The following is a 27,989-nucleotide window of genomic DNA, read 5'->3' as shown; positions in this document are numbered from 1 at the left end:
TGGATGGGTTTATTTCACGTTGTGGGTCAGTAGACACTCAGGTTACCCAAATATATGTTCAGAAACAAATATTGGATTTTTCATATGTCCCCTTTAAAGGTAACATATTCTCCTCCTCTTCAACCAGCGTAAATAAGTCTAATAACACATTAGTGTTAGAGGAACATGGTGAAGTGTGTTTATGGCCTTTGACCTTTGATCAGTGACAGCAGGTATCAGGTGCAGCTAGCAGACGACACAGTAGGATTAGCTAGTTTATTTCTCTTTGAATTCTACAACAATGTAATGCTCTTTAAAGTAAATCCAACAAAAAAAAATATTCAGACTGAACAAGGAGCACTTGTTACAGGAGATTGCTATGTACATCTACACACTGTGGTGACAGACAGGAGAGGGGTCAAAGTGCTTATCAAACAGACAGGAAGAAAAAAAACAAAGAGAGGAGGAAATCAAACAAAAGCATGAGTGATTCCTTTGTGAGAGACCCGTAATCAATCTGCACACACGCACACGCCAATTGATTTCTGGGCCGCAGCAGAGACCCTTCTGATTGAGCACATCACTGTGAGTGAAGACAAATACAACTAATGCACACCAAGAAAAACTTTTTGGGAGGGGGGTGGATAAAAGCAAAGTAAGGGATCAACCTGGCAACATATGTCAAACCCGCCCTCCTCCTCCTCCTCCACCCGCCGTCACACGCACACACCCAACCAGCAGCCATAACGCTCATTGCAATACCGAACAGCACGGCACACATTCACTTTGATGCTGATGCACTCAAGTGGCAGTGTCTACTTCAACGTCATGTGCAAAAAAATAGCCTGTTATTTCTTTTTGTTTTATTTTTGAAGAAAATTCACATTCATGGATTCTTGAACAAGACGAGCCTGTGATGGTAAAAACAAGAGTTATTAGTTCATACTTCTGCAGAGAGGGGGGCTGAACTTTGACCTCAGGTTGGACAGATTGAGGAGCCTCATACAGCCATCTTTGATGTTCTCCCTCCTGGACTTCGATTTTTATCAGAATCTAAAAGAAAAAACTTGAAGTGTTGCCCTTTAACAACAGGACAAAAACCTGAGGGAGGAGGGATGAATCATTTGTTTAGGAGTGTTGAATTAGGATTATAATCAGTCTAATAAGTGAGTGTTTGCACAATGAAAAACAGCTGTTTGGATGGTTTGGATTAGAGAAGCTGCTGAATGGAATGAATGTTTGGCCCGTTAACACCTCTCTTCCTGCAGGGCAGCCATGCTTGTTCAAGTGTTTTTCAATGACAGTAAATCTACCACAACGACCGCTCGTCCTCATGTGCTGGGAGCAAACGAGTGCTGCGTTTAGTTAAAGTGGAGCTGTTCAATGAAAAGTTCAGCGAGAGACAAACACTTCAAGCCCGTTGCTGTTCTGACCTCTGTAAAAACCCGGGCACTGCCACACACATCAATCACCAGCGCTACATTTAATCCAACACAACGTGGTGAAGACGAGATCAGAGGGCCACTTCCTGTTTGACTCTTTGAGTAAATCAGAGACTTCAGCAGTCACACTGAAACCAGAGTCTGCCGTCGCTCAGATACTCCCGCTGACTGTCAGGGGAAACAAAGGCTGTTCTGGATGATGTGAAGAGTGAGCTCAGTGCACTGACGGGCTGCTGTGCAGAGGAGAGGTAGTGTTGGATGGGTCTGAATGGAGGATGGTTTGTGTTGATGATGATGCAGGTTCAGACTGCTCTTGTGTGTCAGTGCATCCATCAGCTGACACTAAAGAGAGAAACCAACTATTGTCCCTCAAACACTGATTATCCTGCGGCCAATCGAATTGTCTGGAAGTTTAAACAGCAATGGAACACAAAACTTGAATCAAAATAAATACAACGATCAGGGGAAAAAAACCACTGCAGCATTAAAAACAGGACACCCTGCTTGGATCATTAAAAAACGACGACACACCTGTTCTCTCTTGGACAGGTTGTAAAATCTTCTGTCTGCAATCAAGAAAAGAAAACAAAGAGTGGAAAAACAGTTCTTGGTGACTAATTAAGTGAGCCACTATTGAGATACTCTAAACATCTGGAACTGCTATATAGGTATCTGAATATATTATTTCATTCATTATGTTACAAAAACAAAGTGTTTGTGTGTGTGCTAAGGAGGTCACTGAACGGGTTCCAGACAGAGCGGGCCTCTCGCTGAAGCTCTCCTCACACGCCCTGCTGCTGCTCCACTTTACTCCACGTCTCAGCCAATCACTGCAGAGAGATCCCAAGTGAAGGCAGCGGTAGAATCACGTAAAAAAAAAAAAGAGGGATTATTCTTGAACGTGGATCTTTTGAAAGCGTGTCATTATGACATCCACAGAACTGAAGATTAAAGTCCAGCTCCCAGTGCCTGCTGGGTAATTCTTTTAACGAGTGGCTGTTGAGAGTGAAGGGCGTGAAGGTGTGGGGCAACGGGAGAGATGACGACCTTTCAGTCAGTCAGAGCGAGAGAGACACACACACACACACACACACACACACACACACACACACACACACACACACACACACACACACACACACACACACACACACACACACACACACACACACACACACACACACACACACACACACACACACACACACACACACACACACACACACACACACACACACACACACACACACACACACACACACACACACACACACACACACACACACACACACACACACACCTCATCTTCTGTCTGACAGCACGCCGCAGGCTCATGTTGAAGGTTTCCTCTACATCACCAAGTGCTCTGCATGAAGGACTCAGTCACTCACAGCGAGTCGCCATGACAACAAAAACAACATCATCTTGTTGTGAAGTGTTCAAAGGAAAGGTGGAAAACAACCTGCTGCAGGAATCCGGCGCGTGATGACGGGCTCAATCTCAACACTAACACCCCGTCTGAACGCAGACAGAAGCGCTGCGAGCTGCGTCCTGTTGTTGTGTTTATGTTTACACACACACATACATGTTAATCACTGTAACCATGCAGAGAGGTGTGCTCAGTCCAGGCACGTTTAAGGATCAGTTCACCCCTAACAAAACAAAACTAACTCCTCACATTGAGAGACTGAGGGGGGGGGGGGGGGTCAGCAGGCGGGGGTTTAAAAGTTTAAAGTTTAGATAAATTGATTTACATAAGGTGAATGTTTGATCAACTAGTGTTTTACTCCTTGAGATCGGTCTTGGTCTAAAGACTCATTTTTGAAGGTCTTGGTCTCAGAATCTAAATAGTTTTCACTCTGTCTTTTCTCTGTCTGTCTTAGACAGACTCCGGATGTTAAATGAAGACCACTTTATTAATCTGTCTTCAGTCAACAATCTTAAATAACCAAACAGCTGAATTACAGTCTGTATGACGTCATCGTTGTATCCGCCTCCTCTTAAATATTAAAATACTGAAATGTTGTGTCATTCAAGTCTCTTTGAGTTGAGGTGTACGGAGAGTGAAAGGGTGGAAGAGGTCACAGCGCTGCAGCAACACTCGGAGTACGAAGATCAACTTTATTAACGTCATTAGACCCGACGCGTTCCGGTGTGTAACCTCCATAAAGGTCGTTTTAAAACGTTAATAAAGTTGATCTTCGCACTACAAGTTTCTGACAGTCTGCAAACTAAAGCCCCGTGTCCATCTAGTGCTGGCTGTGAGCTCGAACAGCTTGCATGTACGTCTGTCCTGTCTCTATGACAACAATCTGTTAACAACGGCCGCTGCATGACCGACACTGCTCTGTTACTTTTTACTGCATGTTTTATATTTCAGATCGTTTTTTACCCGATCAGACACGGAGTGAGGAGGATGTGAATACAAGATACAACCTGTAGGAGACAAAACTACAGGGAATATTAAACATTAAGAAGAGCGCCGGGGACGTCAACAGCGCCTTCCTGAAAAGTTGAACGATTTTCAACATGTGCTCTTAAAGCAGTCGCACAATAAAGAGTGAGAGCTCGGAAAAAATTCTCTGGGCGCTGCACTTTTTCCTCCATGCGGCCGCTTTCTGCAGCGAACACTCTCTACCCTTTGAAAACAATTGAAAAAAGACGCTGGCGCTCAGAAAAAAAACGCCATGGAGACACGGGGCCTAAGACTGCTGAAAATCTAACCACGAGGCTTGTAACGGGCCAGAGGTCAGTGTCAGTGGGGGGAGGGGGGGGTGAACTGACCCTTAGGACCGCCCCCTGTACAACAACACAGGCAGCAGCTGTCCAAGTATCTGTCAGGGAGTATCGGATGATTCCAAGTCGTTTCTCAGCGTAATCCTCCGCAGAAAAGAAGGAGTCCAAGCAGGAAGATGAAGATAAAGAAGTCTGAAGTGTGGGTAAGCCAAATGTACCGACGCCCTCCGAGAGACTTGAGCAACACAGTGACACCTCCGCCCGCCTGATCCTACAGGCACCAGGATGTCCATTCTCACTCCTCCAGTCTTTGAGTGCAGACCTGTCAATGCCACACAATCTCACACACACACACACCGCCTCATTCAGGGTGCTCTCTCCATCACGCCGTCACACCATTAAGCTATTTCCTCCACGCCATCTTTCTGTATATACACATTAAATTCCACATCTGCAGCGCACACACACACATTAAGTTCATGGGACATTCTGTGGAGATCCTGTGCTCTTTTTTTCAGCAGTGCGCCTCCGTGTGTCAACAGCTGGTGGTTCAGTTTGCTCTCCTTTTCCCCTAGTCCTCTGAAACTCAATTAGAGCTGGCTGCGATGGGTTTCTCCAGCTCCAGATCCAGGGGAGCCGGGCCCAGCTGAAGGCTCCCGTAGCAGGTCTTACAGACGCGGGTGGGCTCAAACAGCTGCTGGCTTGGCACGGGGATCTTCTGGTCACAGCAGCTGGCACAGAACACGTTACCACAGTTCCTGCAGAGAGACACAGACAGGGGGATGATGGACCCTCGGGTAGAGGTCTTAGGTCTGAAGGGCTGTGCAGCTCCTCTTAAGTCTAGTTTTAACACAGCTGCATTGTGTTTCTAAAGCTGTCTTCATCACAATCATGCACGAGTACAGCCTCCCTTATCTTAATGATGAAAACTAAAAACAGTTAGGGGGCCTTTGGGAAAAAATATGTATCATAGAGATGAAGAAGAACAAACTAATGATTAATAAAAACCTAAAAAAGGGCTTCAGGGACATTTATGAGGATTTGTATCAGAGGTTCAGATTGTGAAGGAGGGTTCACCGTCATGGTCATTATAAAACTGAATAATTGTTTCATACTGAGATGTGTTTGGGGCCATTGTTCATGTTTATAGTGACAGGCAGAGGACACAAAGGAAGGTGGAGAGAGGGAGGAGTCAAACCCACGTCAGTGCAGGACAACTTGGTTTGGGTAAAACGAGGCGATCTAACCGGACACATCTTCTGATTTACTGTTCTGCCTTCGCCTTTGGGTTAACACGAGATTAAAAAAACGACTTTTTGGGAGTCTATCAATCTCTCAAAATATGTTTGGACGCCACTGAGAAGTACATTTTAAAAATGAGTCATGAATCCATGTTTGTAGTTTAATTATTACTATTACTTATTATTATTAGTTTTATTATTAATTATTAATCAGCCCGTTGAAACATAATCACTGGACAAGGAGACGGAAAACAGTTCAGGCTCAGATTGAGATGTAAGGCCATGCTCACATTTACATATAGAGCTGCCCTTTGACCCTGCCTGCACCCACCTGGAGTTGATGTCACTGACTTTTAGTCTCCACTATGAGGGGGGAGGGGGGGGGGGGGGGGGGGGAGGGCGCTATGTTCTCTCAGTACCATGCTGTGCTGCTGGCAGGTGAGATGCAGAGCGCTGGTTTGGATAAGCATGCTGCCAGGGTGGGTAACGAGGGCAATGGGGAGGTGTGGGTGCGGGTGAGTTGCTATGGTAAGTGTTTTAAAAAGATTTTTTTTTTTCTTTCAAAATTTAGCGGATGAAATAACAATCAGCCCTCGACCAATCCCAGCTCTGCCGTTAACAGCACCATGCTCACAGCCAATCATAAAGTGCTGCATAGCCACACTGATGCTGCAGGAGGAACATTCAAGTCCCTGAGAAATCACTGACAACCACAAACAGAATGAGGGGAAACAGATGCAGTCTGTGAGAAGGGGGGGGGGGGGGGGAGACAAAGGGAGCTATGTGAATAAGGAGACTGAGGAGAAAGGTGCAGCGATGTTTGGGGCGAAGGGTTGAGGGTGGGGGTGGGGAAGGGGGTGGGAGGGAGGACAGGGGAGCCGGATCTCACCAAACCTCCTGGACTGGCTCCCTGCCACTGTAGAGGAGAGGGGCAGACAATGGATGAACACTTCCTTGGCAGTAGAGGACACTCAACACGCTTCTCACTACTCATAACATCTAGGATTGACAACTAGGAAACAACTACTTTCATTCTTAACTTTATGCTTTCAATCCATGTATAAGAAAACTATGACATATTGTTTCTACAGAGCAGACTACATAATGCAGAGCATAATGAATCCACTAATTTCAAGCAGCTAACTTCATAAATCCAGCAACAAAGAGAGAGAGGGAGTCGACAGCAGAGGGCAGCAACATGAGGTCATGACAAGAGTGGAGAATCAGGCTTATGTGCAACTCTAGATGCACTTTGGAAAATTCAGGAATCAGTCTGACTGATAGTGGGGTAAAAAAGAACAGCTAGGATGTCCCTGAACTTTGTTTAAGAGTAACACTTAATCATAACGGGCCTGTGATACTCAGCGTCTTGCCTAACTTGATTTACAATATATGCAAGGTGTCAAAGCTGGAGCTGGAAACTTTTATACCAGCATTTGCATTTTAATACAAATGAGCAACTCCAAAGGTCACCAGTGTGGTGTTGAGCTGTGCTCTGTAGAAACACGAGTGATGGAGAGTATGTGGAGAGGAAGTATAGTCCCATCAGAATTGGTCACTAAATGTGAACTGACAGACATTGTGGCTGGATTCAGAAACAGTCAGGATGTATCTGGACACTAGAATCTCCATCTGGACAGAAGATGTGTGAACTTAGTGGATACATCGCTTTAAGGAGTGGTTGATGGCAGGGGGAGATGACTGAAGGTTCTATAAGCTTTGCAGGCAGATATCCCTCAGTAATTACCTGCAGTGATGCTTCCTCGCGGCGAGCCAGAACCTGCTCTCACAGCCGTAACACTGGGCTGCCAAATGGTCTGGGTACCAACGGGTCACCTGGAAAGCACAGCCCGGTCTCAGTTCACAGCTTTGATCTGAGCAGCAAACCTATCAAACGTTATCCACTGTCATTTCTACAGAGATCTTGGGTCTGCAAAAATGATCTGTAGACTAGCCTGGCTGCTCACCTCAGTGTCCTGCTTGTCCACCTGCTCCCAGCTGGCTTCAGAGAAGAACTCTGTGCTACAGCGTGACAAACAGTTGGGGTCCAGGTTGTATTCGGAGTCTGTCATTGAGGTCTGCATGAAAGAAAACACACAAAAAGAAAATGCATTGTAGTGCAGCTCAAAAGTAAGGGGCAGTATTGAACAGATGTGTCTGATTCTTTTAATTGTTCAGCATCTTACCATTTCATCTCCCATGTCTCCGTTGACCCGGTGGGAGCCACAGTGCTGCTGGTTCTCCAGGCGGCTCCACAGCTCCTGCACCTGTTTCTTTAGAGTCTCCACCTCCATCTGGTGCCCCGCCTCAATCTGCCTCAGTCTCTGCTGGATGGCGTCTGTGTGCAGCGTTAGCCCGTCATCGTCCAGATGGCCGCGGGACGGCTGCTCGGGGCTGATTGCAGCCCGACCCAGCAGGGCATGGCACCAGCGGTGCTGGGAGCAGCTGCCCCGTGGATGGAGGATCAGGGAGTTGCAGCTCGCCAAAGACACCTGTCGACTCAGTGGGGCCTTCTCCCCGTTTCCTTTGGCCAAGTGAGGTCCACCGCAGGGTTCCCCCTCTGAGTTGTCGCCGTTGCAAAGCCCATCCCTGATGATGGGGTCACCGCCGACGGACTGAAAGGCACTAACAGACGGATGCTTGCTGCCCCCGTTTAAAGTTCTGAAAAAGCCATGCTCACCTAGCTCAAGTCCTTTTTCTTTCCTGGAGCAGGGAGGATGGCTCCTGCCTTCACTGCAGGGCTGCCGACTCGGGCAAACAGGCAGATGTGCGGGCAGCTCCAACCTGGTGCAGCCCTCTTCAGTTAAAGTCTCTGTGGAGCTTTCCATCAGGGATGCCCTCTTATCCACCTGATCCACCTGCTCCAAGTCACCTCCACTATCAGATTCAGAGTGAGGGCAGGGCTCCTCATCCACATCTCGCTCTTCAGGTGAGCTGTCCACATAGCCATTAGTTAAAGTTCTCTGGGCCACTGGCTGATTTGGTTCACCTGAGCAGGGCTCCACATGTGGAAGCTCCTCTTGTGCAGAGGGGTTCTCTACATCCTGCTTCACTAGATCATCTGCTGTCTGAGGGACCTCAGCTGCTTGTTCTTCCAATTTCTCTGATTCCTGTGCAGGAAGAGGGAGAAATACATCCTCCTCGGCCTCCGTTACCTCATTCTCTCGATGGTTACCATTTGCAAATGTTTCTGTCTGGATGTGAGTGCCCTTCACCTTAGCACATAGGTCATCTTCCTCAGCTTGTGCTTCTCTCCCCACCTCTGTGTCAACAGTGTTAATGACATGCGGGACAACAGTACTTTCCTCTGTCTGAACTTCTGCCAATGCCTCCTCCTTAGTGGCTTCCTGCAGGATGTTCTCCATCTGGCCCTCGGCCACACCCACAGCCACAGAGAGCTCCGCCTCCTCTGCTTCCTCTACTGTTTCTGCCGGGCTGCCGGAGGCTCCCTGTCCCAGCTCAGCATGTGTGACTCTGGGCTGAGGGCTGTCGTCCAGCTCCGAGTCCCCTCCCTCGAGGTAAGGCCCCACTCTGTTGGGTCGCACCTCCTGATCCTGGTTCCCCACTCCCTCAGGCCCCACTGCCATGTTGAGCTCCAGAGAACGCCGGTGGTCCTGCCATTTCTCATTGAGGCTCGGGTCACTGGAGCGCCGGTTAGGAGCCAGAGAATTTCCCAGCTCACATGCACTTGGCAAGTTGTCAAAGGAGCGTGTCTTTGTACGCCTGAAGAGAAAAAGAGGGAAGAATTATGGACTGGAAACAGATTAGGTTATCCAAAAACAGTGTTTGACCACCTACGATCCAACCTGTAGCTGCATACATAATCACACAAATACTGTCAGCATATAAGGTGTTATCCATCAATCAATCCTTATTTGTAGAACTACAATTCAGGTTATATGAATACACTTTACATTAAGAGCAGGTCTCATACTCCTTGTTATATTATTTATAAAGACTACATTAATCCATCATGAGCACGAAGCAACATTTAGCAAAGTTACAGTGGAGAGGAAAAACAGAAACATAACGTTATCATCATGTACATTTAAAAAGAAAAAAAGAAGAAAATAATTCCGTGTTTGTCTCTTTAAGTGAAAGCATGTTGTTGTAAACGACGTCAACATGAAAGTGAAACTACTCCATGACGACACAGGTGTCATGAGAAGATAAGCAGAGGGTTAAACTGTATCTGCGGCTGTGAGGACATGAGCAGAGAGGAGGTTAACACTGAGGCCCCTCTGGCTGTGGGGGGTCCTCCACCTGTGTTTATCTTACATGAGCGACGAAGAGGGGGAGGGGGAGGTCGAGTGCCAGCATGCCAGGCTCACCTGGCCAGGGGCGTGTCCTCTGGGTTGCAACCAGGCACAGGGTAGGGGGCACAGGAGTCATCTGAGGGGGTAGTGGGAGAGGAGCTGGGCAGGTAGACCGCAGTCCACAGCATCAGGTTGCGAACGTGACACACGGGGTGCAGAACCTGAAAAAAACGATGCAATGAAATCAGAAAACAGACCTCGACACGTGTTGAAGTAAAGACGGCATGAAATGTCTGCCTTCATGTTGCAGCTGAAGTCTTGACACACTATCCTTACATTTAAGTTAACGACATTGTCTGACTGCTCATCGTTATAGTGAATAGTTTCAACTGATAACATATCTACACTCCTGCACTTTAACATATATATCTTTGATTGCACAGCCATGAATTTGCACAGCTCTGGAGAACCCTCTATATCGTTATTGCACATTTACCACTGTCATCACACTGTCAAACTTACATCTCTTACCTCCAGCAAATATTTTTACATTCAGTTGACAAGACTGAATAAATACTGTATTTAATTTTTTTTTTTTTTTTTTTAAACCAGTAGGAAAAATTAAGTAAATCCTTGATGTATAAATCTCTTCCTATTCTTATTTTTTTATATATACATAAGTGCTTATTTATGAATCTATTCTTATATTGTTTTATTTGATAACCTGCTGCTGTAACACCACAATTTCCCAGTTTGGGATCAATAAAGTAATTCTATTCTATTCTAATCTATTTCTGCCTGACTTTGACAGTGAGTCCTGAGGAGGCTAAACCTCGTAAACTTCACCTGCCCTAATGTTCTTTATTCAACATAGCTGCTTGGAAAGACTTTTTCTACATGCTTCAAATTGTTGGTTTAAGGTTATGAAGATAAATATAGTCTTTTTATAAACCAGAACGAGAGGTATGTTATTCTGAACAGTGGACGTACAATCTCGGAGTGTGAGGAGTACAGCATGTTCTTCAGGGTGCGGTTGGCCGGTCTTAGCAGCGACCACACAGAGCAGGTCCTCTCCTGAACGTGCCGGTCCTCCCTCTCCTTGCCGCTGTTACACAGGAAGGTGCCAAATAGACAGGAGTAGGTGTGCTGAACGAGTTTCACCTGCGTTACACAAATTAAAGAAAAAACATGTCGAGACTTGTAAACACATCACATGTATGAGGAAAAGCAGAGATTACAGCAGCTTCCTCATTTGTCTAATGAACAAACCCACAACTGTCACTGCAACGCAAACAGTCGTCTTTACACGTCAAGCAGAGCGCCTGTCTACACCGTTACATCCTCAAGGGTCTGATCTCAAATACTTTGCAGAATCAGGATTCACACCGGTTGTGCAGATTTACATTTACACAAAACAATAACTAATCTCTAAACCTCAAAAAATTATTGAGGTTGACTGTGATTAAATAACAAATAGAAAGATATGACACCATTACTCGGGTAATTATGTAAAAAAAAATGTCTGCATACCTCATCTCTCACACAACACACTAATCTCTCCGATATGTAGCAAGAGCACGCTCAAATGTATTTGTCAAGTCAAAAACAGATAAAATGCATGATGTGCATCGCAGCGTGCAAGGAACGTTTTTCATCACACAGCGTTAATCATGTACAAATCTTATTTAGAGTGCCAAGAGGATGTGTTGGCATCTTAAATAATTCACATTCATATTGATCCTGCGGTGGCGTAATATTGGTGTCGGAGTCTGTGAGGTCACATTGCGTTTTAGCGTTGTAGAAGCACGGCACAGTCAGACATGCACACACACACACAGCGCTGCGCTCTCCTGCTGGCTCAGCTGATCCCGTCTCTCCTCTGTAACGCCTCTGTTACTACCTCTTAAGACGGTACAGTGAAGGGGGTCACTTAGTCCCCCCTTTACGCTGCTGTGACATTTGGATTGAGGGCGTAAATAATCGCAGCTTAAAGCGGCAGTCTGAACTGGGCTTCATCAAAAGGGGAAATGACAGTAAAAACCAGTTAGAGGTAAATTAAAACTTTACTTATTCTGTGCAAATGAGAGACACACAACAACACTACAGGAGCATAATCTCTGGATCACATGAGGCCCCCCCTGGTCGGTTCAAGATTTTCCCCATTAAACCTGTACTCACTAGGAAGGCCTCATTAAACTCAAAGGAGCATGGGAACTGTCTCTGCAGCTGGTGAACACAGTCCAGCCACTGAAGGAAGACAGGACAGCGCTCATTCAAGTCCTCAGAGTTCTCTCCATGACCGCATCGATCTGCAAACTTGTGGCCAAAGTCCAGCCACTCGGTCTCCACCAAAACCTGGAAGCCCTGCAGGAAGACCAAGCACGGTCAGAAGAGTTTTAATGTGTGTGTCCCCTGAGTGTAAAAAAAATGTTGACAATTTCCAGAGTAAAGATTTTAACTGTACCTCAATAGTGCGGTAGAAAGGGTCCAGCAGCAGCTTCGATAAAGCCACGATCTGAGGAGTCCGGTCCCAGCCGTCAGAGCAGTGCACCAGGACCGGCCTGTGGTCTCTGTCCACAGCATTAACCACCAGCAGCGCTGCCTTCAACAGCAGGGAGAGATGCTGCAGCCACTTGGTGCTCTCCAGAGCAGAGAGCCAGCTGCAGGCACACAGCAACAGAACAAAACCATCAGAGGACATTAGGACTACCTAGCTCATCTAATCTGGGTTACTTTTCTAAGCACTGTGTTGGTTCAGTTTAACTGATACACCCGGGAGGTCTGTGATCCAGTTAGCATAGGAGCACTCAAACAAACTGGACTTTAGGGGTGAAACGGTCTTGGTCATGGTACGGTATATGTATGTATGATTATTTATAATAATCACATAAAGAAGCCCAAAGTTATGAAGCTCTCAGGGTATTACCTGTAAGATCCGATTAAACATGCTAAGCTGTGAGCTAGATTTGTGAGGCCTTTCTTTTTTGTTATGTTTCTGATTTGAAATTCGAACCATTTTCAACAACATCCCCTTAAGCCAGCGTGACTTAATGACACGTCATTTTAGCATTGGAGTCTAGGAGTCCAGATGGAAAGAAATCCTCAGATTGGGGTTGGGATGGGATTTCTAAATCAGGCACAGATGTGTTTACTGATTCCTACAGTTACTACAGCAAAAAAGCTTGAGAGATTTGGATTTGGTTTATTGTCTGAGGAGCTTTACAATTACAGCAAGGGGAAAATGAAGGCATTGCTCGAGGTATTACAAAAAAAACCCTACTTAGCTGGGTCAGGCATCTGAGTACAGAGGAACCGCAGAGATTGGAAACTCTTGCGAATGGAGTGGATGTTGGCCATGCCCATAAACACCACCTCACAGTTAGGATAATATTCTGGAACCAGAGGAAAAAAGTGAGGGAGAGAAAAAAAAGAGTGGTGGCAGTTTTAATCATAGTGCTCACAGTTTACAGATCTCAGGCACACACTGAAATAATTCTGACTAAAAACTCTGGACTTGGCTAAGAAGACCCACCTGGGCATTCACAGCCTCCCCCCTTGGCTCGGTTAGCCACAGCCGCAGCGTAGGACCGGGCATCCAGGATCAGTAACTTATGGGGCTGGATGGCCAACGTCTCCACCTCTGAGCTGTTGGTCATGGAGGATTCTAATACGGACACAACACACAGCACGATCATCTCTCAGTTACACTCAGACTGCATGAAAACCATGAAGAGGGTTTATATGTCATCGAGACACAGTCAGCAGAATCTAAATGAAGACATGAGATTCTCCTGTGGTCCATATGTCTGCTAACCATGCAGAGAACGAGCATCCTGTGTGTGTGTGTGTGTGTGTGTGTGTGTGTGTGTGTGTGTGTGTGTGTGTGTGTGTGTGTGTGTGTGTGTGTGTGTGTGTGTGTGTGAGAGCGAGTGTTACTCACCCACAGTGAACTCTTACCAAAGTCTGTGTCAGACAGGTCAGAGCCGTTAGTGTACCCGCCGCCGTTGGACAGGTGCTTGTGCGAGCTGCCGTCGACTGCGCAGGCCTTGGCGATGGACTGCACCAGGTGCTCGTCGTCAGCGTTCCTCCAGCCCCACCAGCTGACCTCAGGTTGACCGCAGCGGGCGATCACGGCCCCAGTTGTCTGGTGCCTGGAGGAGTCACAGTCATCGAGATGTCATATGCGTCTTCATCAGGGGATTATTATTTACTGCTGTGTCCTTGATTAAATGAAATGTTTCCACTTTGTCTTTTATAAGTGTTGTTGTTTGGACTTCTCTTACTTTTATACTAGTCATTAAGACTTCCCATCTCATTGATTTCATCGTTGATAAATCTAGCTGTGTTTCTTCTGATTAAACATTAAAAACGTCAAATGTCAAAAAAAGTCCCTGCACGGTTTCCTGCGGCCAAGGTGCTTTTAGAAAGAAGCATCAATGTCTTCATTTGAAATCAGTAGTAGCTATGTATTCCTTCCTTTGGTTGAAGTATAAGTCCACCTAAGAGTATTTTACAATGTGGCCCTCTGGCAGTGAGAATTAAATTAATGTGGCCCTTGCTGTCACTAAAGTTGCCCATCCCTCCTCTAACGGGTCAAAAGCTGGTTGACTTCAGCCAAGGGCGAAAAGGTTGAGAGCCTATGCCTTTAACTTCAACCCAAAGCAAACTTTAATAGCTGTCATTTCTGGATTACTCTCACAGTCTTTCTTCTCTGGATGGCGTAGTTTTACAAAAACAAAGTAATAAAGTCATGTATACAAACTCAAAATACTGTAGTGCTGAATTTAGAAAAGTTAAGTTGAAGCTGTTTTTTCAGCAATTACTGAAAAATCCAGAATATAAGGCACACCATGGTCAGTTTCTGTCGCTCTTTTAGCACAGTCTGTTTTCTCTTCGTGGAGTTTGCACTCCTACTAGCTACAGTACGGTAGTTAGTGAAAGTTCTGCAGACTGGAGACTATTGGACGCACAGAGGTGATGTCAGGGTGCAGACATGCTCCTGCACAACACAAACAATGAATGGGTTTGAGAGCAGCGCCCACCACGTCCTATCTGAAAGGCGCTTTAGCTGCAGCGCACTTTTCCAATGAAAAAAGTGTTTTTTAGAGTGCATCTTAAAGTGTCTTTGAGTTTTCAGAAAAGCACTATACAAAACTAATGTATTATTATTATTATTATTATTATCTTACAAACTGGATTTTGCAGTAGCCTTTTGTCTGAGTAGCCAAGTCCAGAGTAAAGTCTTCACAGTGGTATTCATAGAACCCTTGAAGATATCATGTGAAGATGGTTTGATTCATTTAACTAACAAAAAGGGCAACCAGCCAATCAGAAGCTTTTGATACGTGGGTAGTAGTAGACAGGTTTAGTAATCTGCAGATCTGAAACAAACTCACCTGTAAACCACAGCAGGAAACCTCTTCCAGGAGCGGAAGGCGGCCACATTTTCCAGCTCCTTGTCAGTGATCCAGGCGGGCACCAGGAGCTGCTGAGGATAGCTGGGGCACAGCCTGGCAGAGCAGAGGGAGCAAAGACGAGCGAAGGGGATTAGGGTCATCAGTGGTGGTTAAACAAAAAGTCTCTTCATAGCACCAGTAGAGTAACAAAAACACATCAAGCACTGTTCAACAGCACACACCGGCCTGTGCTGAGGCCATGGGGGACAAACTGACCTTCTGCTTGTGAGTTACAGAAATCAACACAGGAGCAAGAACCTTGAATGAAAGCCATTATTACCTGAACTTGCTGTTGATGTCAGATATCCTCCAGGCATTTTGAGTGTCAAAGCCCATCCTCTCCACCTCGTTCTTGAACCAGGAGGTCACGTGTTCCCCTACAGACAGAGCACAGATGTCCGATAAGCCACAAGAGTTCAGCCAATGTTCTGCTGTGGTCATGTGAGTGCTGTGAGAGGCAGTCGGGTACCTGGTCTGCACAGCTCGCCGTGCTGTTCCTTCTCCCCGGCGTATACATTCATGCACCAGGCGTGGAATGCAAAAGAGAAGAGGTCCTCCAGACGAGTCGGGGGGCGCACTACTGAATTCAGGCGTTTCAGCCACTCCTGACACTGCTCAAAGGTGGAGAACTGACACCTTGGGATCCAACAGAGAAGTCAGCATTAAACCCCAAACATGCTATAAAATATTGTTATTATTATATTTATGATACAGCTGAAGAACTGCCTGAGGCGTTATACTTTGTTTGGGGTAAGCACACACGTCCTGACCAAATTATTACCGATGTAGTATCTCTTAATCAAAGCTTTAAGGGACGGTCGTGATTTACAAACATGTGGATTTTCATTTATCAACTAAAAAATCTAAGTGCTAATGCAAACTCTCACATACGGAGCGGGATATATATTTTAGGATGTTAGCTTGACGCTAACACATTATGGAAATTGCCATTAACAGGCTAAGGAAATGGAACGAGATAAGAGATTCTTTTGAAAAAGCAGAGCTGGATTTTCTGGCACAACTTCACCAATCATCATGGGTCATGAACAAATTAGACTGACGCGTTTCATCTCGTGGCCTTCATCAGGGTCTCGCTGGCCACAAGCCTTTTGATTGTTATTATTTTGTCCACCCAAGGGATCAACACCATCCTGGATCAATCAATAGGCTTAAGTCAGTCTGCCCTCGATCTCTCCTCCTGTGTCTGCCTCCAACGAGAACTCGCGCACATTCACACACTCCGGCCTTACCTGATGACTTTGCAGTCCTTACAAGTGACATGCAGCTGGAACATGTCGCGACACTCTGCACATTCAATGAGTTGAAGAGGAACCTGTGAACGAGAGAGAGAGAGTGATCGTCCAGTCAAACTTTGATGAACTGGTTGAGGTGACACGTTGCAGAATGACACGTGCAGTCAGTACAAGAAGTGTGGGAGACTGCAACTCATGCATACAGACCATAATAGTAACACATTAAGCAAATTAGTGGTGGTTAAAATGGCAGAAAGAATCACCACATGAGCTGCAGCATCAGTTCTCATCGTGCTAAAACTATACTGGTCACACAGATTACTTATCCAGGGTCAGTTCATTTATCACACCACATGTTCATATTCAAGTCGTTCATCTTCTCAGCTTTGAGTAAAGAACAACAACAAACACTTGACACTAGATCCTGAAGTGCTTGTTGAGGCATTTCCCTTTTGGATCAGAAATAAAGTCTTATCTTTTATAGGCAAATCACATCCAAAGTTCAGACCTGTCACGTGCTTATGGCTTCAGAGCTGACTTTTAATACCGTCTGTATGTGGCCAGGCTGTTAATGAGCTAAAAGCCATTTCAGTATCGTCACAGTGGGCTCACATGTCCAGCATCATGCAAGAACAGCCGCAAGCCATAACAAGGTCAACTACAAGGTCACTACCTGACGGAGGTACCTGTTTGGATTGAAATTATATTTAAAGGTTGGCTCTTTGGATGCTTTTTGTGTTCACACATATTTTCATCACTCTTTCTTTCTCTCATCACTTGGTAACACACAGGATGAAGAAGCAGGGCTCTGCTCCTCAGTTCAGACAGGCACACAATAAGTCCACCACTCCACTCCATGCAGGTCTACTGGGTACTTACTGACACCTCACAACAACAACCCTATCCAGAGAAAACAGAGAGAAGAAGAATAAAAAGGGATGCATGCTGAATTGAAACTCTCTCTCTGTCCGTGTCGGGCTGATATCGCAGCACATTCCCGATGTTCAGACATCCTGCTGCCCTCTAATCTACATCCCGGATCTCGCCACCATTGAAATTCCTGCGCTGTTTGTTAACAGACTATCACTCCCTTGCAGCACCTCCCACTCCTGATTTGTGAGCTTTGTCAGCACAGCCATGTGATGCAGATGCCTCATCAACTCCAAATATGTGTGAGGAGAATGTTGGCTCTGTAAAGGGAAGCTGTGTGAGCCGAGAACCGGAGGCTCTTTGAGGTCTCGTTTTCCCCGGCAACACGTGATCAGCAGCGAGCGAGAAGTGGAGCCACCCTGAACACTCAAATATTTGCCACTGTTCACTTTTGGTTTTAAGCCGCATCATCGAAACAGAACAACGCAGGAGAAAAAAGCATGCAAGCTGTAAACTCTACAAGCTGCCTGTTTGGGGTCATGAAGGCGGAAAAGAGTGAAATAAACAAAGTTTGACTGACGAAAAGTGTTTCACATCCAGTCTGGTTGCTAATTCAACACTCCCTGCTCGGTCAGTGAAGCCATCTTTTAACCAGAGCGATTGTTTCTCTGGCTTACAGTAAGCAACTGTCTCCATGGAGACAGCTTATATTTTACTCTGTTGGATTTTACATCGCTGAAGTTAGTACGTAAACTCCACCACCAGGGGGCTCTCAATCAAAACAATAACAAAAAATTAGGTCGAAGCTGGCGGGGAATCATAGGAGTGATTCTGATTCAGGAAGAGAATATGTTTACAGACAAGCTAATGTATCCAGCAGCTCACGCTCCCTCATGCAGCTGTCTTTGACGTAACATCCAGTTTTTCCATGGCAACGATAAACGTTGTGTCTTGTCAGGTCCCGTTACAACTGAAGGATTTCTGTCTTTGATATCTGTTGGACATATTTGAGGTAATATAAGAACCTCAACAAAAAAACATTTTTTATTAATTTAGAAAATTTGGTGTAAAAATTCTTCACATTAAACCTTTAAAATACTAGAAGTGCTCACTCTTACAAAACAAAGTGTGTAGCTCATCACCAGCTTTAAAGTCAGGGTTGGTATTTTTAGCTAACTAGCATGATTTGTAGCATTCCCTCAGTGCTCCGTCTGCACCCCCGCCCCCCGTCCCTCTGTGCTCCCTCATAAGCCACGCCCCCTCACTTACATGCTCGAGCTCCGTCCCTCCAGAAGTGGACCTCAACTCATCTCTTACATTGTGTAGAAACTATGTTGTCTCAGGTCTCATTCAGCGGTAAGTAAACTCAAAGTATAAACTCCTAAAGTCATCAGTGAGGCTCTTTGAGTGTGAGCTAGAGCACGCAAGAGGTAGAGAACGAGCAGGGAGACAGGGAGGCATCTGATTGGTTCATCAGATTGGTACCTCGTGCAGACATTGGTTAAAGTTTTTACAGACTTACGCCTGATACAGATGATGGATTTTCTTTGTTCCTTTTTCAGAGAACATGAGTTATTAATTTCTGTCAGGACCTAAAGACAATTTACACCAAAATCTTAAAAAGTGGATCTGGAGGAAATGACCAACCCTGACTTTAAAAATGAGTTTAAATTATTAGAATGATGTATCGATACATCATGAGGGACAGTAATCTTAACATGACCAGTGAGAAGAGTCTGTGAGGAAACAACAGGAAACACAGGAAGTGTTTTAGCAGAAAGGGATCACTGTTAGGTGAACGCTGTGAGAGGCCGCCTCTGTTATGGATCCCCTCTAGAACCTCTGCAACCAAGGTAACAGCAAGTACAGAGAGAAAGCAGAGCAGGTAGACAGGTCTGAAAAGAGAAAAGTGATGAAGAGTCACGCGCAGCTGCGGCCAGCGCTGCTCAGCTCCAAGAGGCCCGGTCACTATAATGCTGACACAATGGACCCCCCTCTGTTCACTCACAAACATTATCAAACATGTTCTGCTTTCTGCTAGAGACTATGTGGACTGATTAGCCTTTGACCCGTTTCTGCAATACTTACATTGACAACGGACTCTTTGAACTTGATGTGCAGACGGTAGTTGGACGTGGCGATGATGGCGTCCTCTGCTCTCCCCACATACTCTGTGAACTCCCCGTGCAGCTCAGGAAAGGGCACCTAACAACCGCCAAAGATATGACACTTCAAACAAACCGCACAGAGCCATATAGGTCGACAGTGACTATGATACAGGATATGCATAGGAGGAAACATTGATTCTTTCCACTGATACGGTCGTCATGTGACTTCCATCGACCAACAGGCCAATGTGAAACGTTATAGAAGAATCTAACTATTTCGTTCATGGCTTAAAGATATTCTAATTTTTATAAAATAACTGTTCCATAAATGCAGGCTGACTGTATTCACTGGGACTTCATCATTTGCAATTCAGATTTTGTAACAAATGCCACAAACCTAAATTATTATATCATAAATTAAGGGAGGCATAAAACAGTTTCTGCAGTTAGCTGAAAACACACACGCTCTTAACAGATGAAAACAAGGTGTCAACACACTTTTTATTTCATTATTCCAAATTTTCGGTTTCATTTTGGGGCTTTTTATGTCGTTATTTATTGATGGGACGATGGACAGAGTCAGAAATCAGAGAGAGGAGGAGAAAGGAAATTGGAATAACAACAATTTTAAAATGAGTATTTGGTAATGATCATGTTTGCTCCCATACAAAGGAAAAACAAACAAATAACACCAAAAATGTCCACCATGTGTACAACCTAACTCACCAGTTTTATTTTACATAATATTGTTGCTATACTGTTCTCATGTTTTTCTGTCCTGTTTACTCATTTATCAATTTTTCCCTCTCTTTCTAATTTTCATTTTATTTACTTAAATATTTTGTTTTGTTTTGCTTTTGTTTTGTTATTACCACAGCCGCCCTCGTTTTTATGTGTTTGTTCCTCTGTTTTTTTTTTTAAACATGCATGGCCCTATCGATGAATAAAAGTAAAAAAAACAGAGAGAGAATTAACATGCAGGAAGGAAGCCACAGGTCAGATTTGAACTCGGGACGTCCGCTGTGAGGACTATAGGCTCTGTACTTCAGGCACGAGAACCTACCACTAGGGTACCCTCGCCCCCCTAATTCCATACTCTGAAAGATGTACTTATCCAGACCAGACAACAGAAATGTCACTAGCGGTACAACGGATCACAGCTGATTTAGTGATCAGCTCCGATCACCCCCTGATAGTCCAGATTCAAATCGATCGTATAATTTATCATCCAACTCATTCAGGGTTGTAGGGGGCTGGAGTTGATCCCAGCTGTCAGGGGGTACGGCCTGGACTACTCGCCAGTCGATCACAGAGACATTTGTCATCTTGTGAACATTAACTTTAAACACAAATGTCTGGATTGTTGCACCCCCAGATCTCTCTATCATACAAGAAGAGTGTCCGTTACAAACACGTATTCATGTATCGGCTGGCATCATCAACTTCTCCTTACAGCTTCAGAACGCTCCGCTGCAATCCAACTTTGTTGAGGGAAAACGCATCTTGAGTGGTCCCAACCCCACTTCCTCAATCAATTAAATAGATACCGTGAAGTCCAGAATATAAGTCGCAGTCTGTTCTGGGGTTTCACAGAGAAGAAAAAAAGTTTAAACTGGTTTGTTCAGCAGAGTCTACAACAGTCAGTGTCTGTGCAGCGCTGTCTTTTAGTTCTGTCTGTTTTCTCTTGGTGGAGTTTACCCTCCAACTAGCTACAGTACGGTAATCGAGCTCTCAGCATACGGGGAAAGATGTGATGTGCTGAAAGCCTGCAAATGTGAGAGTTGCTTTAAATACATGAGGGAGGGAGAAAAGATGTGAAAAAGTAGCGCAGCCAGCCCGGTCTGAGTCGCTGAGTTTCCCAGCAACACACCATGAACGTGTAACATCGCGTGCAGTGTGATGGTGGCGTCTGCTCCTGAGGTAATAACGACGTGTGTGTCTGCATTTTACACCTGTGTATTGGTCCTACCGATTTTAAGACACAGACAGCTTTATAGATCATAAAATAGGTATTCAAAGTGCATCTTATAATAAAGCTATTTGAATAAAAAAAAAATTTGGACGCTACCACCAAGTTAGTTATGATATCAATGCTGTAGTTTGTTGTGCTGTTATTGCACGTTATCACTTCCCTGGACTCCCTCACACAGGGGTAAACACTCTGGCTCGGCATGATGCCTGGTCAGAACAAATTAAAAAAACACTGTGCTGTAGTTATCAATAAAAGGTTTTTATAAAGTCTCCATCTTATTCACTTTGAAATCCCAAAAAAAGAAATAAAGTTGGGCATCGGGCGTTGCTCTGTATTTTCTCTTTCTTCTTCGCAGAGCTGCAGACTAAACCAAATGTTTGTTTTTGGTGATTAAGTTTGTTTTTCCTTTTTTCAAGATTATCTGTGTTTAACTTTGCTTTTAAGAATTAGCTCCTGAGGCTTGTCATACTGAAAGTAAGCTTAGGTGACATGTGACTTAGCTGTGGGTGTGTCGGGTAGTTATGTAACCGATTACAAACAACGGACGCACAGACATGTCGCCGCCGCCGCCCCCTCCTCTTTATTTACAGCATTAAAAAGAGAGAGCATGTCAACATGCTTCCTCACCTGCATGTTTTCCTCCTCCAGGACCGGGGACTTCTTGGGGAAGTTCTGATTGGCCTGGATACTCTCCACGCCCTGCTGCCCCTCCTCCTCCTGCAAGTCAGAAATGACACTGAACTCAAGTCTAATTTAACTTTCCTCCATACACATTCATGCACACTAACAGCTGTGACCATCAAGCTGCTCTGCATGTTTGGAAAGTTAAAAAATAACTGTTTAATACTTTGGTAGTTTTTATGGGAGAAAAGAAAAGGAGGGTAACTCCATCAATCTCGCTTTAGCCCCGATTGTCCCGGCCACAGTTTGTGATTGTCGTTCAGATTCTTTGTCCATGACTGAGTGTTAAAAAACAACTCCACAGTGCTGCACACAATGCAGCTGTGAGTGTGTGTCCTCTCCTTCCTACACACACTGTAATGTGCAACCCGCCATAATTTATTGTAATCACCGTGTCACAACAAGCTGTGGTGTAACAGATGGCAGAAACATAATGCACAGTGCTCCAAAACTTCAGAGAAGTCACTAGTGGAAGATTTACACAAGAGCCTGAAAATAAATGACACTTTCAATTTAATTTTAAGCTGGAACATCTTAATGATTAACTTTTTTTTTGTTTGTTTTTAAGACGTTTTCAGCAGCAGTCTGCAGGCTTTTTGAGGGCCAAATGTTTGAGGTGGAAGTCGTCTGCGGGATGAACACATCTCTCAGAGGATGTCTATCAGTGGGGAAAGTGAGGAATGTATGTTCAAGCAGAGTCAGGGACTTTTTTTGAAGGCAAAAACTAGTGGGGAAAAAAATGTCCATCCTTGTCCTGACAGAGACTGAAAGGGAGTATTTGGAGTGTGTTTGGTCAGGATCAGGGTTTAGCCTGGACAGCATTCAAAGAAAGATTAAGGTGGGGGCGAAGAGACGGCATATAATAGACAGCACTGCACAGCCTGTTGGATGCTGGCTCAGCACGAGATGCGCTGATACACGCACACACACCGTTGTCATGGCTGCAGGGCCAGCGGACAGCGAGCGCACAGTGCATCAGTGGGTATGTCATGGTGTGGGGATAGAAAACTATTTTCTGCTGCTTAGACGGCAGCCCTCTGAGGACCTTTGACACCGTCGGGGCTGATGTAAGTGTCTGCCTCCTGATAAACAGAGCTGATTAAAAAAGGGAATCAATGGAGAATTTCAGATTCTTCAGCCACAGCAGCTTCTGTCAATGACTGAGTGTACTTTACCATGGCCCCTGTGAAGGAGTGTGGGTCACCAAACAAGGGGCTCCGCCTTGGACCAGTCTGTGCACAGAGAGAGAATGGAGCTGATTAGTTTGGTGAAAAACTTTTTCTAATATAAGCCCTGGTCCTTCAAAATGACAGAATGCTTTTTATAATAACACAATTACATCATTATGAACAACAGCTATCAGAAACAGAGTCTCAGAAAATACAATAAAAACAGTAAAGCGGTCGATAATTACAAACCAAACAAATACATATACTAAATACAAATACTAACAAATCATCTACTCAAATGACTTCAGTACAATTTAAAAAATAAGTCTATTATCACAGAAAAGTGTCTCCATCTCGTAGGGCGGGGAAATTAATCAAATTTCAACAACGACTTTGTCTTCCCACGATCGTGAGAACAAGATAATCACGATTAAACGATTATTGCGCCGTATGTCGTGTTTCGCTCATTTTGTCCGTGGGTTTTGTTATCATGAGAGGAAAACGTGTTTGTTGTTATTTTTTTGGCCACAAGAGTTCATCACCACTAAATCAAAACTTGCAGAAAGCTTGATATGTGAACGCAAACAGACAAATTTTTCGCTCCGAGTTTCTCCTCCAGCCTCCTCATATTTATTCTGCAGAAAGTCAGAGTAAGCTGATGTGAGAACACAGCAGGATATAATCAGGAGAATTCACCTGGAGCCAGTGGGAGGGGGTGGTGACCTTTATTCACATGTGATCGCTGCACGACCATAGACTGTCTGCACACCACCTCTATCATCTCTGTGCTCTAATGAACCTGCTGCTGCATGTTTCCTGTTCTCCAGTATGTTCTTCTCCACTCTTTAGTTCACATTGAGATTCTCTTCAACTACACGTAGCATTGATAGACAGACACATATTCTCACTATAGCGTCGTATAGAGGACTCCGTTGCTTCGTCCGCTACTTCCTTGTTGTTTTTTTAGATCACGTCTTAGGAGACCCCCCCCCCCCCCCACCACCCCTCTATGAGGAGACAAAAGTACTGAAAGTCTCAGGTAAAGAAACAAAAATGTCTTAAACATTTGACACAAATACAGTAAGTTCATGCATTATATTTCAAACTCACCGCAGACAATCAGTAACGAAGAGCAGTCCTGATAATCCTGTTTGTAAACTCTCACGAGTAACACATGGAAATCTGTGGAGATGAAGACAAACATGAGTTTTTCCTCCTTTACTTGTCTCTACTTTGCAAACTGCAGACTTTTCCCACAGTTGAGAGCAGAGACATTTATGCTACAGAGGCTCTTTTGATTCCCGATCAAATAAAGCTGTACTGTTGGTCACAGTAGCTTGTGTATGTAAATGGTACATAGACTTCAGCTTCTGGTCTTCTGACAAGTTTTTACACCGCAGGTCACACCTACACATTCACACACCAATGGTAGAGGCTGCTGAGTAAAGAGTCCATCAGTATTAACTCATCCATTCACACACTGATGGTAGAGGCTGCTGAGTAAAGAGCCCATCAGTATTAACTCATCCATTCATACACATTCACACACTGATGGTAGAGGCTGCTGAGTAAAGAGCCCATCAGTATTAACTCATCCATTCATACACATTCACACACTGATGGTAGAGGCTGCTGAGTAAAGAGTCCATCAGTATTAACTCATCCATTCATACACTGATGGTAGAGGCTGCTGAGTAAAGAGTCCATCAGTATTAACTCATCCATTCATACACATTCACACACTGATGGTAGAGGCTGCTGAGTAAAGAGCCCATCAGTATTAACTCATCCATTCATACACATTCACACACTGATGGTAGAGGCTGCTAAGTAAAGAGTCCATCAGTATTAACTCATCCATTCATACACTGATGGTAGAGGCTGCTGAGTAAAGAGTCCATCAGTATTAACTCATCCATTCATACACATTCACACACTGATGGTAGAGGCTGCTGAGTAAAGAGCCCATCAGTATTAACTCATCCATTCATACACATTCACACACTGATGGTAGAGGCTGCTGTGTAAAGAGTCCATCAGTATTAACTCATCCATTCATACACATTCACACACTGATGGTAGAGGCTGCTGAGTAAAGAGCCCATCAGTATTAACTCATCCATTCATACACATTCACACACTGATGGTAGAGGCTGCTGAGTAAAGAGTCCATCAGTATTAACTCATCCATTCATACACATTCACACACTGATGGTAGAGGCTGCTGAGTAAAGAGTCCATCAGTATTAACTCATCCATTCATACACATCCAATGAAGCAGCGGAAGCAACTTGGGGTTAAGTGTCTTGCCCACGGACACATCGATGTGCAGCTGCAGGAGCTGGGGATCGAACCTCTGACCTTCTGGTAAAGAGACGACCGACTCTACCACTGAGCCACAGTTGTAAATAAAAACCTTCACTAGAAATGTTAAAGCCAGAACACACACTCAAGAATCGATCATGTGAACTGCTTATCTTATGTTTACCTTTACAAATAAACAAGAAAACTCTATTCCGACAGAACATCTTATTTAAACTACTGCCACACTCTTAAGATCATTAGAGGTTCATTAGGTATTATCAGGTTTGCCTGTTTATAAGAAGAAACATCATTTGTGTTTCATGGAACAATGGTTGATACCTTCCCTCGTGGCTGCAGGGCAAGCCGACATATTTGGCAGAGCCAGAACTTCAAAGCACTTGGCTGGTGGCTCGTTTTAATTTTCTACCGAGTCTCGAGTCGTAACCAAAACAATTTCATTTCCGAGAACAGGAAGCTGTCCAGCAGCTGTTATATCATATGTTTAGATGTCTTATCTTTACCAAGATATCCACTAACATAACTTTCTCAGCATACAGACTAGTACAAATATGTGTGGTGTTTTCTTACAGTGACGGGTAGATTTGCTCATCCTTCCCGTCAAGGTGGCGGGTAAATAAAAGTAAGCCTTACGTCTCCAAGCAACTCCTCATATAAGCTCATATACTTTTAAAACACAAATTGATTTCCCCTCAGTCCATCCTTTGAGGACATGGCTGCATTGGGAACTCTCATCAGCCTAATAATAAGAAACTAAAATAAACATGTTTTTTCCCCCATCCAGGGGGCCAATGGCTGCCAAATGCCAAAACATGTTACTGTACTGTACTGTGCTGTACTGTACCAGTACTGTACCAGTTGAAAAATGTATTGAACACTGTAAGCCTTGATTTGATGTTATCATCGTTATAAAATTAAGTGGCAGGTAAAAAAAATGACTGACTGGTAGATATTTGAATCCACCAGTCAGAGGCCAGTAGGCAAAATAGTTACTCTGGTGTGAAGGTCTCCTGCAGACGGTGACATCTGATCTGAGAAGGTCTGTGGTCCGAGCAGAACAAAACACTCTACTTCACATGTTAGATGCTTCAGGGCAATAAAAAAAAAACTTAAGTCCCATTGCATCATCATGGGGGGGGACAAGGATCTCAGCCCAGTCTTGTGTGAAGCAGCCAGGGTAAGGTCATTACATCACTCACTGAGGGGTCCAGCAGCTTTCAGGGCTGGTGCGACCCGATAAAGTTTATCTGCCCCACACACACAGGGCTCTATTTCCAGCCGCGGACTCATGACCTGTGGCTGCGGCTCAGTCTGGTTCTGAGTTACACAGGGCAGGTTAAGCCCCTTAGAGCCTTAACGTTACTCCTGTCCCGTGACCGGCCAGCATGCATTTCAGCCTGCAAAGAGGCTAAATCTTTAAACTTGTTTTTTTTTTACAAGTTTGAGCCCTAAACAGTGACTTAAGGGGATGCATTTAAAGCAGTAAAGTCGTACAAGTTGACTTTCGGCTGGAGATAATAACAAGAACAGCGACACCAAAAAGGATTAACTCACATAAAAGCTTTCAGGTCAGCTGAGAGTAAAAACAATCAAACCTGCAGAAAAACTACATATCCCGGCAACTTTAACGCAGATGTCGTTTACTAATGTGGACATTAAAAACTACGCTGTTAAACATGAGAACTGAGTTTAAATGTATCTTGATTGCAGGAAAGATGTGTCTTTCAACGGATAGAGAAACTTAGTATTTACCAGGTAACAACAACAAAAAAATCCTTTGCTAGCATCACTGAGGTGCTAACGAGCGATAAGAGCCCACTTCGAATGTTAAAAGTTACTCGTTAGCTTTCCACAACAGTGACAGTAATTGATCTCTTTCTTTGGGGACGTTAAGCTCGATCTTCAGCAGCTTATTAGCTCTACTAGCGTCAACAGTTCAACAACATAACACGTCCACAAAGTGATGCTAGCATGCTAACACTTAACTCGTCCACAGAGGCTCTTCGCGGTGTACGTAGCTAACTTCTGCATTTGGAAAGCGGTTTGTTGTGGTGTAGGAAAGTCGTAATAGTAGTTGGTGTTTGCGGTTTCTAGCTGTGACACAGAGCTAGCTGGCTAACGTTAGCTTGTGGAGCTAGCAGCTCCGCTACTGTTTTTGTTGTTGTGAGATGGAGGGCGGAACCCAGAGAACCGGAGGCCTCTGTCAAAACACACCGAGGAACGACGGCGACCGGCGGACTCACCAGTGAAGGAAGTGACGGTAACTCAGGAGCCAGAGGTTCATCCGAAGCCTGTGCAATTATTAAGCAGCAAATAAACCTCGCCCAAATAAACATTAGTCATATCCGAGCCGAGGCCAAGCTTCACTGCGTCCCTTTCCAGCAGCGAGTCGTCGTCGCCATCGTCGCGAGTTCTCCAACCCAACAAGCTACGTGTGTGTTACGTCATGACGTCAGAGTAATGATCCGTGCGGGGGAGGGGCTGAGACGCACCATGTGGTACTA

General features: G+C 44.7%; 1 protein-coding gene across 5 annotated transcripts; it reads right to left on the bottom strand.

Annotated features, from left to right (window-relative positions):
* Window positions 1-241: 241 nt before the first annotated feature.
* mtmr3 (myotubularin related protein 3) lies at window positions 242-27,922 on the bottom strand. 5 transcript variants are annotated; one of them, XM_065962651.1, is made up of 22 exons: window positions 27,729-27,922; window positions 24,274-24,345; window positions 23,170-23,226; window positions 21,941-22,030; window positions 19,322-19,438; window positions 17,243-17,263; window positions 16,361-16,443; window positions 15,580-15,746; window positions 15,391-15,487; window positions 15,051-15,164; window positions 13,612-13,805; window positions 13,187-13,318; window positions 12,935-13,046; window positions 12,119-12,314; window positions 11,833-12,018; window positions 10,645-10,815; window positions 9,730-9,875; window positions 7,585-9,121; window positions 7,366-7,476; window positions 7,146-7,285; window positions 6,288-6,314; window positions 242-4,915 (listed from the first exon to the last, which is right to left on the bottom strand). In XM_065962651.1, exons 3-22 carry the CDS (start codon window positions 23,170-23,172, stop codon window positions 4,744-4,746), a joined length of 3,816 nt encoding a protein of 1,271 aa, XP_065818723.1. In that variant the 5' UTR covers window positions 23,173-23,226; window positions 24,274-24,345; window positions 27,729-27,922; the 3' UTR covers window positions 242-4,743. The 5 variants fall into 5 exon arrangements, with proteins under 5 accessions (XP_065818723.1, XP_065818724.1, XP_020492019.1 ...); XM_065962652.1 differs by having other exon boundaries at window positions 7,146-7,234; XM_020636363.3 differs by lacking the exon at window positions 17,243-17,263.
* Between the last annotated feature and the right edge of the window lie 67 nt (window positions 27,923-27,989).

The sequence above is a fragment of the Labrus bergylta genome, chromosome 2 (genome assembly GCF_963930695.1).
Source record: "Labrus bergylta chromosome 2, fLabBer1.1, whole genome shotgun sequence".
NCBI classification, from domain to species: domain Eukaryota; kingdom Metazoa; phylum Chordata; class Actinopteri; order Labriformes; family Labridae; genus Labrus; species Labrus bergylta.
This window is presented reverse-complemented; position numbering and strand designations above follow the sequence as displayed.